Source organism: Psittacula echo (genome assembly GCF_963264785.1).
Source record: "Psittacula echo genome assembly, chromosome: 2".
NCBI lineage: Eukaryota > Metazoa > Chordata > Aves > Psittaciformes > Psittacidae > Psittacula > Psittacula echo.
In genome coordinates, this window is record NC_137737.1 from 113,148,748 (window position 1) to 113,162,530 (window position 13,783).

Sequence of the window (13,783 nt, forward strand, 5' to 3'; positions counted from 1 at the left end):
GCACCACTGATAGCATAAATCGGAGTCATACTTTTTAATAGAAAATTAGATCAATTCAAACTATTGTACATGTCAAAATCACTAACCTCCAGAAATCAGCTGACCATGATTTGGTCCTTCTTGGTTCTCCCATTTTCCCCGTTCCTAGATATATTGTTCATTTGTCTGTTGATCATATTTTCTAAAGGACATTTTAAAAACACATGGTTACAAGCCTCAATTGCAAACAGGACTAATCTCCTTTGCTTTCTAAAAATCTACATCTAGTTTATTCCTGCATACATTTTTCATCAGCCATCACTTTGTTTATCCAAGACCTCTTGCTCCATGACCACATTGTAAGTGCAGAGACATTTACATTCAGGGTCTTATAGTGGCTTTTGACCCATCAATAATGAATGCAGGCTCGGTGGGAGGGTGACCAGTCAATCAGGGATTTGGGAGGGGCACAAAGGTATCCTCAGTGTCATCGAGTTGGACAGGTATGTGCTGACCAAGCAAAACTACCAGCTGAGCACAACCTGCCAGCTTTGGAAGCAACAAAACGAAAAGCATTAGTGGCAAAGCTCCTCTCCCTCCACACCCAGCCTGTGCAAATGCTGTAGGTGCTGCCAGTACTGGGGAGGCAATTTCAGATTTCATTGAAGATCACAGACAGGCAGGCTTAGGGTACCTGCTCTACGAGCAGCAGGGAAAGGAGCTGCAGCCCCTTGGCTCCAGCCTACATCAAAACATATGTCCATACATACACATGGCAGCCAGCATGGCAAGTCTGCGTGCAAGAGCACCTTTGGGTGTGTAAACATATCCCGGGTACACTGTGGAGGCCCCGGAAAGCAGGGCTGCACCTGGAAGCACTGGAGAGGTTTCTGTAGCTAACAGTCTCTGAAGCATCGCATTGCTGTGCATTGGCATGCACATACTCTCAATCCAGGGGCACTGGCACCTTTTTCGACATAGCAAATTTCATACCACTTCCAAGGGTTTGAAGAGCTGTTAAAAATCCTTATTCCCCAGGGTTTTAGCTTTCCAACTTATGTGCAAACTAACAACCAAATTGTGGGCAGTAAGAGCAAGCATTTGTTTATTTTGTAAGAGGACTACTAGCTGCTAATTGAAAACAAGCATTTTCAATGAGGCAGCTGCTTCAATACTGTGAATAGACAGATCAGCATCACATTGAAGATCTAATAACCCACTAATGAACCTTAATTTTTGGAGCCCCCTCCCTCACCCATTTCCACATTTCAGTAATTCCAAAGCCATTGCTGTGAGCTGCCAGTTATTCAAATGTGCCCTCTGACATATCTTAATAAAAAACAGAAAAATGGTACTTTTTTTTTTTGAGTTATCAGACTATATTAAAAACCTCGTTACATGTATTTAACAGCTTTTTTTTTCTTTTTTTCCTTTTCTTAAATAAATAGGAAAATGTCACCAAAATTAGTGGACTGCCGGCACCATTGCATCAGTAGAAACTTCCATACTAGGATGAATACACAGTCATATTCTGGAATCTTGCATAAAAAGATGCTTTGGAGGAAAAGCAGTGGTTGCTGGTGCATCTTAGGTGGTGAAAGCGTCAACCCATGAATAGTCCATGCAGCAGTATCGTGTCGTGGCGCCTTTGCAAAATCTCACCATCCTGAAACAGGTAGCTGCAGCAGTGGCCTTGGTGAGACTCTGCAAGAGAATAACTCACAGGATATTGACTTACCAGCTGCTATCAAGAGCAATGCAGCCGAAGGTGTAATGCAAGGGGCTGACCATCCCACTCTCTAGGCAGAAGAACACTAGCTTTAAACGAGGGAAATGAACAACATTAAAGCAGACTAACACTCAGCAGAGCAAGGGCTTGGAGAGTTGAAGCTGATAACTCTTTAGTCCAGAGGGAAGGATGCAACTCTTCACTGCTCCATTGAAGGTTACAGAACAAGGTGTCTTCTCTTGATGGGTTACCCTGGGCTGAGCTGGTGTTATTTTTAAGTTTGATCAACAGCCTTTTTTCAAACTGGGACAAAGCTTAAAAAGGACAGTGCTGAAGGAAAATCAGCAACACAGAATCATAGAATGGTTTGGGTTGGAAGGGACCTTAAAGATCATCTAGAACCAACCCCCTGCTATAGGCAGGGACACCTTCCCCCAGACCAGGTTGGTTACAGCCCTGTCCAACCTGGCCTTGAACACTGCCAGGGATGGGGAATCCACAACTTCTGTGGGCAACCTGTGCCAGTGTCTCACCACCCTCATAGTGAAGAGAAACATGTGGCACACCAGACAGATCCCACAATGGCATCTGCTGCCTTTCACTCCACCATGTGCAGGCAGCACTGGCTGCCCGCTGCCTGCCAGAGCAGCCTCCACTTCACGCGCTGGAGCGCAGTGAACTAAATCCCACCTCTCTGCTTCTGTTGGCTTAAACCAGACCCTTGTTATTTTAAACAGAGTTTATTGTAATTAATACATTATAAAATTTGAAAAAACTGTAGGAAAGCAGCAGATTCAAACCAGAGCATCTCTACCAAATATTAGTTATTCTGGCCCCCTTTGAAAAAAAAAAAAACAACCACAAAACAAAACAAAAAGAAAACAAAAAAAAACTCATTCAAAAGAAAAAGTTAACCTTTCACATCTGTGAGGGCAGACAAAAAGTGTGCGACTTCTGTACAAACTACATTTAAAATTTCAGTCGACTAGCTTTCCACTGCAATGGATGGTCATCTCCTGAACACCTGCCCATCCACCTCTAAAAAAGACAGACATAAACCTCCATATGCAAATAAAGTTGAGTCAAGGTGTGTACACATTAAAAAGTGGATGGCTGTTTGGCAATGGAAAATGGGCGAAGAGTAGTCTATGCATCCCCCAATGGTAATGGCTTGTACACCGTTAAGTGGGCCCAAGTAAGGCCTAGGACACTTAATGGTCATCACAGCACCAACCTCACCCACCACTTTTTTGTTGTTGCGTTTCCTACCCTTTGACATATACATACATATATATATGTACATACATATATATACATACATATTTTATATATATGTGTGTGTATTTTCTTTTATACCTTGAGGTTATTATTACTACTACTATTCCAAATGTTCCCATATGAATTCAGGTGTGGTCTCTATATTTGATATAAATGTGTCTTTTATTCAATTTTTGTTCCAGGACTTGTTTGGAATCCAAACTGCACAAGAAACGTCCCCCTTTTTTTTTATCCTTTCTCTCTTTTTTTCTTTTTTTTTTTTTTTTTTTTTTTCCATAAAGAAACATGTCCATTTTAGTCCAGAGGCTCTTGCTTTATTCGAATGACGGAGGGTGCACGAGATGTCCTTCTGAGTTCTCGTCTCAGTACGTATTCACTGAATTGGGAAGAGTCCACCCCACCTCCACAGGAGCCAACAATCTCAAACCCTCTTTGCTGTAACCTCTCAAGTACCTGCAAAAAAGGGAAACAAACACTGAGGTATAAGTAAATAAACAGACTATTTGCTGTGCTAGGACAATAACTACTGTTTTCAAATGGATTCAGCTAGGAAACAAACGGGGCTACACAGATCTGCTAACTGGTTCCCTCAGCTTCATTATATTGCACTGGTTTCTGCTCCCTTTGGCCACTCAGCAATAAGAAATAAAATGAAGAAAAATCTACCTTATGCTTTTACTACAGCAAATGAATCCAGTATTCTTCTGGCCACAGAAACATCCCTGGAAAAACGCATTCTCTGCTTCACAAAATTTACAATACCAAAGGGCAAATACAGGATTGCGCAGCAGATACTGGAGGATGCTGAGCAAACACCTCAACTAAAAGGTGACAATGCAGATAATAATTGGTCATAATTTCAGAAAGGTTATCGTAGTATTTTCTAGAGACTTAAAAACACAACCACAACTACGAAGGTTTGTGGCTACAGTTACCTGTTGTAAAACCTGGGACCTTTTAACTTAATTACAGGACTAATAAGTTCTGCCTATTCACCTTCTGAGTGCTGCTTCCAGTGGGAAATACAATGGCAAAAGCAAGAAAGGGGAAAAAATAAAATACACAGGCAAAGAAGAGTGAGGCAGAGCTCTTGGGGCAGCAGGGGGATGCACCCAACACAGCTCACCCAACAGATGATGGTGCCAAGACCTCAGCTCCCAGCACCAGCTCCAGGCTGCTAAGAGCATGCTCTCCTTCCACACAACTATTATTATTTTTTGGATTGCCCACATTCATGCTGGTTTACTGTAACTGCAGGGTAGAGGCATTCTTTCCCTTGTTTATACTCTTTGCTACTTTTATCATCATAGAATCATAGACTGGTTTGAGTTGGAAGGGACCTTAAAGATCAACTAGTGACAACACCCCTGCCATGGGCAGGGACACCTCGCACTAGACCAGGTTGCTCAAAGCCCTTGTCCAGCCTGGGCTTGAACACTGCCAGGGATGGGGCAGCCACAGATTCTCTAGGAAACCTGTTCCAGTGCCTCACCACCCTCATCTGTTTTGCTGCCTGGGCTTCCTTTGCCTCACTTTTACCTGTGGTAAAGCTCTTCAGAGTCAGCGGTGATGGCCACCAGCCCCAGGGCGAGAGAGGCTGATGCTCCCGCATGCCACAAGACATGGGACCCTCTGTCCAGTATGACTGGACTTCACTGGGGTTGTGCTCGGAGTGGATGCCTGCCAAGTCTTTCCCAGCTATTTTACCGATTAACGAATTGGCTTGCATGTGTGCTTGGACAGCAAGGGCAAGCAGAGTGTCAGAAGGCTGTACAGGATTAAGAGTGGGAGGAGAAGAAAGCTGTGGGTTAAAAATGCTTAAGACAAGATATGCCACATCTTTACATGTATTCTTCAGGTCGGCAAACGTCTTTCCAAAATATCTGAGCATGGCTAATCATACAGCAGACAAATCTCAGAAAGGAGAGGGTGGGAAAAGAGACTCAGAAGCAACCATCAAAGCTTCTGTGCAATTTTTGTTTACCTTGATCTTTAGCTTTTAACAATATAAGCAAAAAGCCTCCTCCTAAATGTCTCAGTGCAAGCCACTGAAAAACAGACTTCCTACCTGAACTGAGTTGAGGTGACAGTATCCGTTCAGTGGAAATCGGATGACGTGTGTTGAGTCGTGATTCCAGCCGGCATTGACAGAATTACACATCACATCACCGATTTCTGGAAACACTTCTTCTATCAATGACTTATCGCCACTCAGTGTAATCCTCTCTCCAAGATCTGGGGCAACTCGCACCACCAGGCACTCGCAAGACTTTGAGAAGCGGCCACTCTCCCGGTCCTGTTTCCACCTTTCCATCTCTCCTAGCATGGGCTGAAGCTGGAAATACTTTGCTTCTTCATATAACAAACTGTAGTCCTGAAAGACACATATGTTACTGTGCACAGTTAAGAAAGAGGCATTGCTAACATACCCCCTACTGTATATGGTTGTCCAGGCTAACACCACTCTAGATCTGGAACCCTTCAGACATAGTTCGTAATTACTGTGTAGGAAGGTAATAATAAATAAAATAAAAAATAAATAAAATAACAGTGCAAGCAAAAAGTAACCATCAGCCACCTGATAGCAGCACTCACAAGGGGAGAGGGAGGCTGTGTTTGCTCAACTCCTTCTTGCTATAGAATAATCCAGGCAAAAATTCCACTTTTCCCCATATTTTATCCCCACAGTGATGTCATAGAATAATGACCTCATTGAACAGATGGAAGAGAATTCAATCGGGATTCAGAAAATTCATCAGTAGGATCCATCATGTCTTCCAGCAATACTAGCAGGCATTGTAACAGGTATAGGAATGTAAATGAGGGAGCCTGCAATGGTTCTTAGTGTAAAACGATGCAGATATTTGCATAATGGATTGCACATATTACTGCATTTTAAAAATTAAGTATTCTTTAATACCTCCCCATTTTGCCAACAGTATTGTTTACTACATTGACTCAAATGCCAGAGCAGAAAGAACACATTTCTAAGCATAGCCAGTACAGAAGTAATTTAGAAGTGATGATGTGGAATCTGTCTACTGCCATTTTTTAAATTAAAAAAATAAAAAAATAAAATTCTTGCTTTTTTAGGCTTGAGAGCATGAGCCCATTTGAAAAATATTTCTACAGAGAAAAGCAACACATGATAATTAAGGAAGACAGAGAAACAGAATGACAACACAAGACTACTGCTAACAGTCAATATGGCCCTGAATTTGAGCTAGAAACCAAACACTTGACTAGAACGGGATACCTAAATCATGCTCAAAATACTGTGCATATTTAATGTGCAACAAAAAAGCCGCCTGATCTGTGTATTTCTAAGAAACAAGGACTGCTGTTTGTTTTAAGCACTGATCTTTCGGACACCTTAAAGCATAAGGGAAGGATACCTCTTCGAACATCATGTTGGTTGGGTGAACTTGCCAGGAGTTACATTTTTAATTTCAGTCCAGCTACAGTGTATTTTTATGTGTTTAAAAGGCTCTTTATATATTTCTTAGTATTGCATAGAAAGCGGCTTTTCCTTTATTTCTGATTTCCTTTGGGACAAATGCTGAGAGCAGCACAAAGCCATGTTAAGGCTTCAAAAGGGATATGATGCTTATCAGCTAGTTCCAAACTCCCACATTACTCAGGTAGCTCTACCCTTGTCACGCACGGGAGAAGTAAGCATGCATCTATAGTAGAGGATTCAAAGGTTCCTGTGATATGAGCCTTGAACTCAACCTCACACCTATTATGCCCAAACACTGAAAATCTGTCTCAAATACAAGGGATAAAAGACTTCACACCAGTGTGAACTGCTCTAACCCTTCCCCATCACCTCTCCTGTTCAATCTGAGTTGCTGTATTTCCTGCAGTGAACTAATAGCATAGACAGCTACACTGATAAGCATTCATTAAGTAACGATAAAGATCTGTTCTGATTGCAACTGCAGTCTCCAGCGCTGACACCACATATACACACCCACATACCCACAAGTGGATAAACACAGAACATCACACAGAGTCTGAAGCTCTACCTCTGCAGACTAATGTCTAACGTGGTGAACTCCACATATTCAATTTGTTATTACAAAGAAAAAAGTAGGCTCTTTAATAAAGCTTTAATAAATGTGGAACTATTTATCCCTGACTTCTCTAAAACTCCAAAATTAAACTTGCAGTATGCGTTCAAGAGTCTGAGGGAGAAAATATTTTATGACTTAATGCTCAAATATTACCATGTGTGCAGTTTATTTTGTCAATACTGTGATTCTCTGAATTTCAGCGTGGGAGTGGAAGCTGGAGCTGCTGCAATCAGAGGGGAAGCATAAAAGTGGATGAGAGGACAAGTAATCAGCAAAGCTCACGAGCAGTCAGTTGCAGATTGTAACATCCTTTCTGTCTTCATCAGCATCCTACAATATTTAACTTCCCCAGGTCAAACATGGCAAGGTTGCTCCATTACACTAGAGCCAGGAGCGGGAAATTTACTATTGATGGCACTTTAGGAACCCCACACTTACTTCTGCCACATACCTGAAATTAAAACACCATGCTCTACAAGTTCCCCAGGTCTAGGGCTCTGTTTTGACTACATACTAGATACTCGTTTTATCAAGGTACATGCAAAACACCCAAGTGCCTTGAAATCTCACCTTGAAATCATCAGGAATGAGGAGTTTGGATGTCCTTAAAAAATTCAAGATATATCTGAACATCTGGCCATCTCTGTCGATGAAATAATGCTGCTTGAGACTGTCGAGGACAATGGGCTCTGTGCCATCGAAAAGCCGGCCGATTCTGGAGAGAAAACAATAGGAGAGCAGCAGGGTCAGGCTAAGCCTTGCTCAGCAGCCATTCAAATGGCCTGATGCTGCAAAACTCCCTCACACCAACTGATTACTAAGAAAATGGATGGTTTCAAAACACAATTTAAGATGCATGGTTTCTAGTGTGGCCTTAAGCTTCACTATGGACTGTAGTGGTAGGACAAGGGGTAAGAGGTTCAAACTTAAATAGGGGAAGTTTAGATTGGATATTAGGACAAAGTTCTTTACTGTGAGGGTGGTGAGGCACTGGAATGGGCTGCCCAAAGAAGTGGTAAATGCTCCATCCCTCATGGTGTTCAAGGCCGGGCTGGACAGAGCCTTGGGTGACATGGTTTAGTGTGAGGTGTCCCTGCCCATTGCAGGGGGATGGAACTTGTTGATCTTAAGGTTCTTTCCAACCCCAACTATTCTGTGATTCTAAGCAGAAGCAGCTGGAGCAGGAGTCTCTCTCACACCAGCCTTGCTGCCCAAATAAACTACTGTGAGATGACATTATTATTGTCATTTATTGACATATTATTGATTATTTTGGTACCTCTCTTCATAACCCAGATCAGCAGACCCTGTTCTCCAGATGCACCAACTCCTTGATTGACTCCATTCTTCTTTCCAGGAGACTGCACAGTGAACCTGATTTAGTCTGGAAATTGTACTTGGGAAACAGGGGTGGTTATTTTGGTTGTTTCCTTGGTTTTTGTTTGGTTTTAAACCCAGTTCATTTCTTGGATGCCATTTAGGAGGATGCCATGGAGGCCAGGCTGGATGGGGCTTTGAGCAATCTGGTCTAGTGGAAGGTGTCCGGGTCCATGGTGGGTTGGTGAAACTAGATGGTCTTCAATGTCCCTTCCAACCCAAACCTCTCTATGATTTACTGCAACTAACAGTCAGGCAGGCATTGTGGGAATAAGAAGCTGGGGATACAAAGGTTATAACATTTCAATGCGAGATAATTATTTCACAGTAAAAAATAACTGTTTGTGGCAGGTATCAATTAGCACTCTAAAATAATTAGGAAAAATGCATCAGTTTTTTAGATACTGAGCGCCAGAACCACCCTGCCAGAGAGCTTCTGCTTGCCAAAACTTCTTACAACATCAGCTGCTGGGTACATACATGTTTTCTGGACATGGGCCTCACAAACAAAGCTCTAGTTAGAGCATCAGGAAGGGGTGAAAACTCCTAACAAAACCCTTGCCAGAATAACATGGAGTATACGTTTCTGCACCGCAGTGTTTGCAAAACGCTCCAGAGTCACTGGTGGTTTCCTAATGAAATCAGCAGGAGTGACTGGTAGGTTTGATTTTATGTCCCTGTTCATATGTCTGTATGTGGAATGTGGAAGTACTTTGTGATTCTTTCCAACACTAGAACTGTAAACGAAATGGTCTCAAAATAGCTCGCTTGCAATACATTACACAGACACCCTACGTGAAATACCACTGACGATTTGGGGTGTGATTTTAGAGCCTTGTCACAACCTGTTACATTCTTAAGACACTGTGTTTTCTTTACTCTAATGAAAAGACTCATTTGTATGTAGTTTTTGTCCCAGTATAATCAATCTGTTCTGGGAACCAGCACAGTAAAACCTCTGCAGGTTATTAAAGAACATACAATAGTATCACGAGACGTCAGCATGGAGCTAGCGGACCAATAGGCACTCATTCCCTGATCACACTCAGTGTGTGATGCAGGTAAGGTACAAATCTGTCTTCTCATGAAAAGGATAGAGTGAGCACAACAGTCATGGCGCACTATTTTTGTTTTGAAAGAAGTGAAGAAACAACCATTCCCTATCACCGCCAGAAAAAACCAAACCACACACAACCACCGAAAACTCAGAGGTGATCAGCCCTCCTTGGCTGCACAAATCATCCCAGGCTGGAAGATGCCCCATCCATTAGCCAGCAGAAAGGGATCTCCAAGGAAAGGCTCAAGAGGCAAAAAGCAGAAGTGGTTCCCAAAGAGGCGGAGATGGCAGGGCTTGCTTCTGGGTCTTGGGGCTCCAGGTGACTACATGCCATGTTGCACCCGCAGCCATACACCCCCCATTTGAAAACAGCACAGGCAACCCAAATGGAGTTTGGAGGGACATCTGTGCCCGCAGCAGGGACCTCTGGCAGTACACCCAGTAATAAGTTGTGAACAGAATACAAGACTCATCTATTTATTTTTACTCACCAGCTAGGAGAGATGAAGACCAAGAAAGAAATAAAACCCCATTAACCTCAGCTGACCACTTACAAGTACGTAAGAAATACTTAGATCAATTCCATTTGCCTGAAATCTGTAACATATAAGGAATTAAATATATTTTTTGCAGAATGATCAAGTACAAAATACGTCTTTTCCAAAGCTGCCCCTTAGAACTAGTCCAGCTTTATTCCTCCGATTCTTGTTACTGCCTGCCCTGCTGCTCAAAATTTAAGCTGTGAAAGCCCACATAACACAGGCTCCTGTTCACTAAGTGGATGAACAACATTTAAGTCTAATACGGATGCACTCAGCATTTGGAATTAATTTTCCCCTATACTCACACATGTCATCTTGGAATCTATTGTGGAATTCACACACAAAACATATATATTTGGCCAAGTCAGTCATTACTGAAATACATAATTGTAATTGGTTTCTGCAGCATTTTCCTAGTTCTAAATTACTACTATAATTACATATTTTAAACCTCTAGGCTTTTTGGTCTTCATTTTATTAATTGTTTAGGAGAAAAACAAGATAGTATCAGAGGATGGAGTCTTCTGACAAAACCATAATGCTGACGAGAGCGCACTGACATTAAGGGTGCTACCTGGGAACTGAAAGGCTTTGGGTCCAGGCTGGAATTGTTAATGACGTGCTGCCTTAGTGCACTACTGCTTCACAGCAGAAGAAAAACCCAAGGAACTGCAAAGCCCCAATTCCCTTCCAGCTCCCCTCCCAGGATCACTTTTCAACACACAACTGCACTTTTCCATGTTAAAACAGCTTTGGAAGGGTAGACCTCCAGCAGAGAGACTTCTGCAATGCAAAATTAAAGTCTTTTTCATTTTCAGATGGAAAAACGTAGATTCCAGCTTCCTTCACATAGCCTCCAGGGGAAGATTTGTGATAATATGGGACCCAAACCTGGTGACAGTCCTTCTCCTCAGCTGCATTTGCTGCACCCATCAGGAGAGAAGACCTGGCTGTGTCAGGATCTGGGCGAGGACCAGTGCCTTCACCCTCCAGCCTCACCCTGAGCTCTGGGGTTCCTGGAAGCACAGTGGCAAGCACTCTGCTATGCCTCACTTGGCAATTTTTCTGTACAATATGACTTGAGCAACCATCCTCCCTGTCACCCACAGCTCCACTCTTACTCCTACTTGGTCTCACACTGCCATTGTAAACACTTAAGAGACACCAGTCTGCTGGCATGAGAAGGAACTGTTAAGCCATGTTTATTATAATTTCACATCCCAGGAAAACCTGAAAGATGTTTTTTCCCAATTTCCTTCTTGATGACATTGGCAAAAAATTGAATGGATTTCCAAACATGAAACTGCTTTGAAGGAGGTTTGCAAAATAGGCTGATAATTATATGCAGAATTAGCCAAATATCAAGGGGAAAGGATAAGAGACTGTAGTCCATTCACAAGAAAAGGTACTTCTGAGATATTTAATTAAAACTATCAGGCTGGAATTTTCTGTATATTAGGAAAATTAATGTCCCATGGGTTGAAAGCACGACCTCCAATGGGTAATAATTAATGTCTGTGGCTTTAAGTATCACATTCCCCTGTCAGAAATCAAATTCTTCAAGGGTAGAAAATCTAACCAGTGGAAAACTGTGCTTCCATCAGAGAACTTGGTTTTACTGTAAAGACACAAAACAGCTACAGCCACACGCCTGGTTTTAGTGGGGGGGGAAACAATAGGATAGTACTTCACGGAATAAAATGGATCCTTCTCCCCACAGACCAGCACTCCCATAGCAACATTTCCAGAACAAAAAGCTAGCATGGGAAGATGACAGGATTTCTCAAATTCTTCAGAAACAAGTTCTGTTTGTCAAGCATAAAAATATATAAAATATATGTATTGTTTTGAAAGAAGTGAACGTAGTCCGCAGCAAAGCTGTATACATAGTGTAAGTGGTTATAACCTTGCTGTCTCAGTGTAGAAATATTTACATATATATTATTATACACATAAGGAAAAAGACTTCCCTTTAGTATATTCTGCCTCAGTTGAGGATTTGGGAAAGCAGCAATAATTAGGAACAAGACAGCCAATATTAATTAAACGAGTCAACTATTGCACAACTTAAAACTAAGAAATAGGACAGAGTTCTGCAGATTGTTTTAGTGGCTTCTGTGGATGGAGCTAAAATTCTTTCCTTTTGTAATCAAAGGGATACAAGGAACATGGAAAAGATGCAAGCCTTGATGTTTGCAAGCATGCAAAATATTGCATTACTTTCAATAAACCTTCCCTGAGAAAATATAGATTCCTTACTATTGAATATAATCAGTATATTATTTCTCATATTATCATCCTTATTAGAGGACACTTTGAACTCAAACTAACTGGAAAACTTTTGCAATATACTACTTCCAACAGCTCTAAGCTGTCAGCTTCCCCTGTTCTCTGTATCTTTTGCAGAACTACAAAAAGGGAGGAAAACTCCTGGTGTGAAGCCCTTTTAATAATCCTTTTAATAACCCAGCAGAAGGAACTGAGCAGCAGGAGAACCCTCGGCGATGTCCTACCACCTACAACCCCATAGTGAGGCTTGGGACTCCAAGGCAAGGGGCAAAGTACTCAAGAAAACACATCTTTCTCCCTCTAATAATGGATCGCATGGCAAAGAAAAAGCATGTTAGTTGAAATCTTACTCATCTGATTGGAGCCACTGTAGGAAAGTGAGTAAGGGTTTGGCCTTTATGGGGATAAGTGCATGCAAGCTTTATTGTCACATCATTATATTTATGTGACTAATGTGAACGCTTATTTAACACTCTGGGGTGTGTGGAGAGTGAGCTCAAATAGGCTTTTTACTTCTTTTTTGCCTCTACAACTTCTTAACCCACACTGTCCTTATTAATTTCTTTTCATTTTCTTTTATTGAGTGCTCAAAGGCAATTTGCATAAGAGCCCATTATAAATCAGATCTGTTTAATGCTATGCTCATCTCATAGCTATTTAATTTTACTTCCTTGTATGTCTAAATCATATAATTTTGCACTGCCCCCTAAAAGCTAGTACATTTGAAGATGCATCCACCTCTTCAACCAGGGAGAATTGGTATCCTACCAAGAGCAGGTTTCTATTCTTTTTTCAGAGGACCACTTTGACAGTAACAACCTGCTCTTTTTTGAATATCTCACATCATTTGGATCTACAGTGACTGAATACATAGCTACATTTATAACTGCATAACAAAAGTTGGCTCATAAACATGATCTAACAGAATACATTTGCAATTTTCAGGAACATATATTATGAAAACCACATTTTAACCAAACACCCTGTCATAATCTCTTGCTCTCAGTGCTATTGTAATTTGTTCTTATCTCTTCTTCCTTACATTTAATTTAAGGTTTCATGTCCATGAGTATCAGGAATTCCTTGGCACAGACAGTTCTTATATTATCAGAAGAGGCATGAATACAATGATTATGAAGCCAAGGTAACAGAGGAAAAATGTATTAAAACTTAAATTCTCATTAAACCTTCTATAGAAAAGGTATTTATATAGAAGTCAAAGTGACAGAGCAAGAAGGATGTATGGGAGGAGGTATTAAAATACCAGTTCTCATGAGATTTAAAAGAAAATGTTACATTGCATTTTAAAGAACAGATAAATCCCAGATACTGAGTAGATGGATGTCAAACCTTTGTGGAAATATTTGCTACAGATTAAAGAACTGAATCATTTACGTGGAGATCATTTCAAACATCTTAAGATAGTTATTTGAACATGGAAGCAAAAGAGAAGGTA

General features: G+C 41.3%; 1 protein-coding gene across 1 annotated transcript in view; it reads right to left on the reverse strand.

The window, feature by feature from the left end:
- Positions 1-2,120: 2,120 nt before the first annotated feature.
- Positions 2,121-13,783, reverse strand: part of KCTD1 (potassium channel tetramerization domain containing 1) — a 34,942-nt gene continuing 23,279 nt past the window's right edge. The window contains exons 2-4 of the mRNA XM_080610256.1: positions 7,633-7,777; positions 5,055-5,360; positions 2,121-3,439 (exon numbers count right to left, since the gene is read on the reverse strand). Coding sequence (XP_080466382.1) covers positions 3,281-3,439; positions 5,055-5,360; positions 7,633-7,777 — 610 coding nt within the window. The 3' untranslated portion in view covers positions 2,121-3,280. The remainder of the gene's footprint in view (positions 3,440-5,054; positions 5,361-7,632; positions 7,778-13,783) is intronic.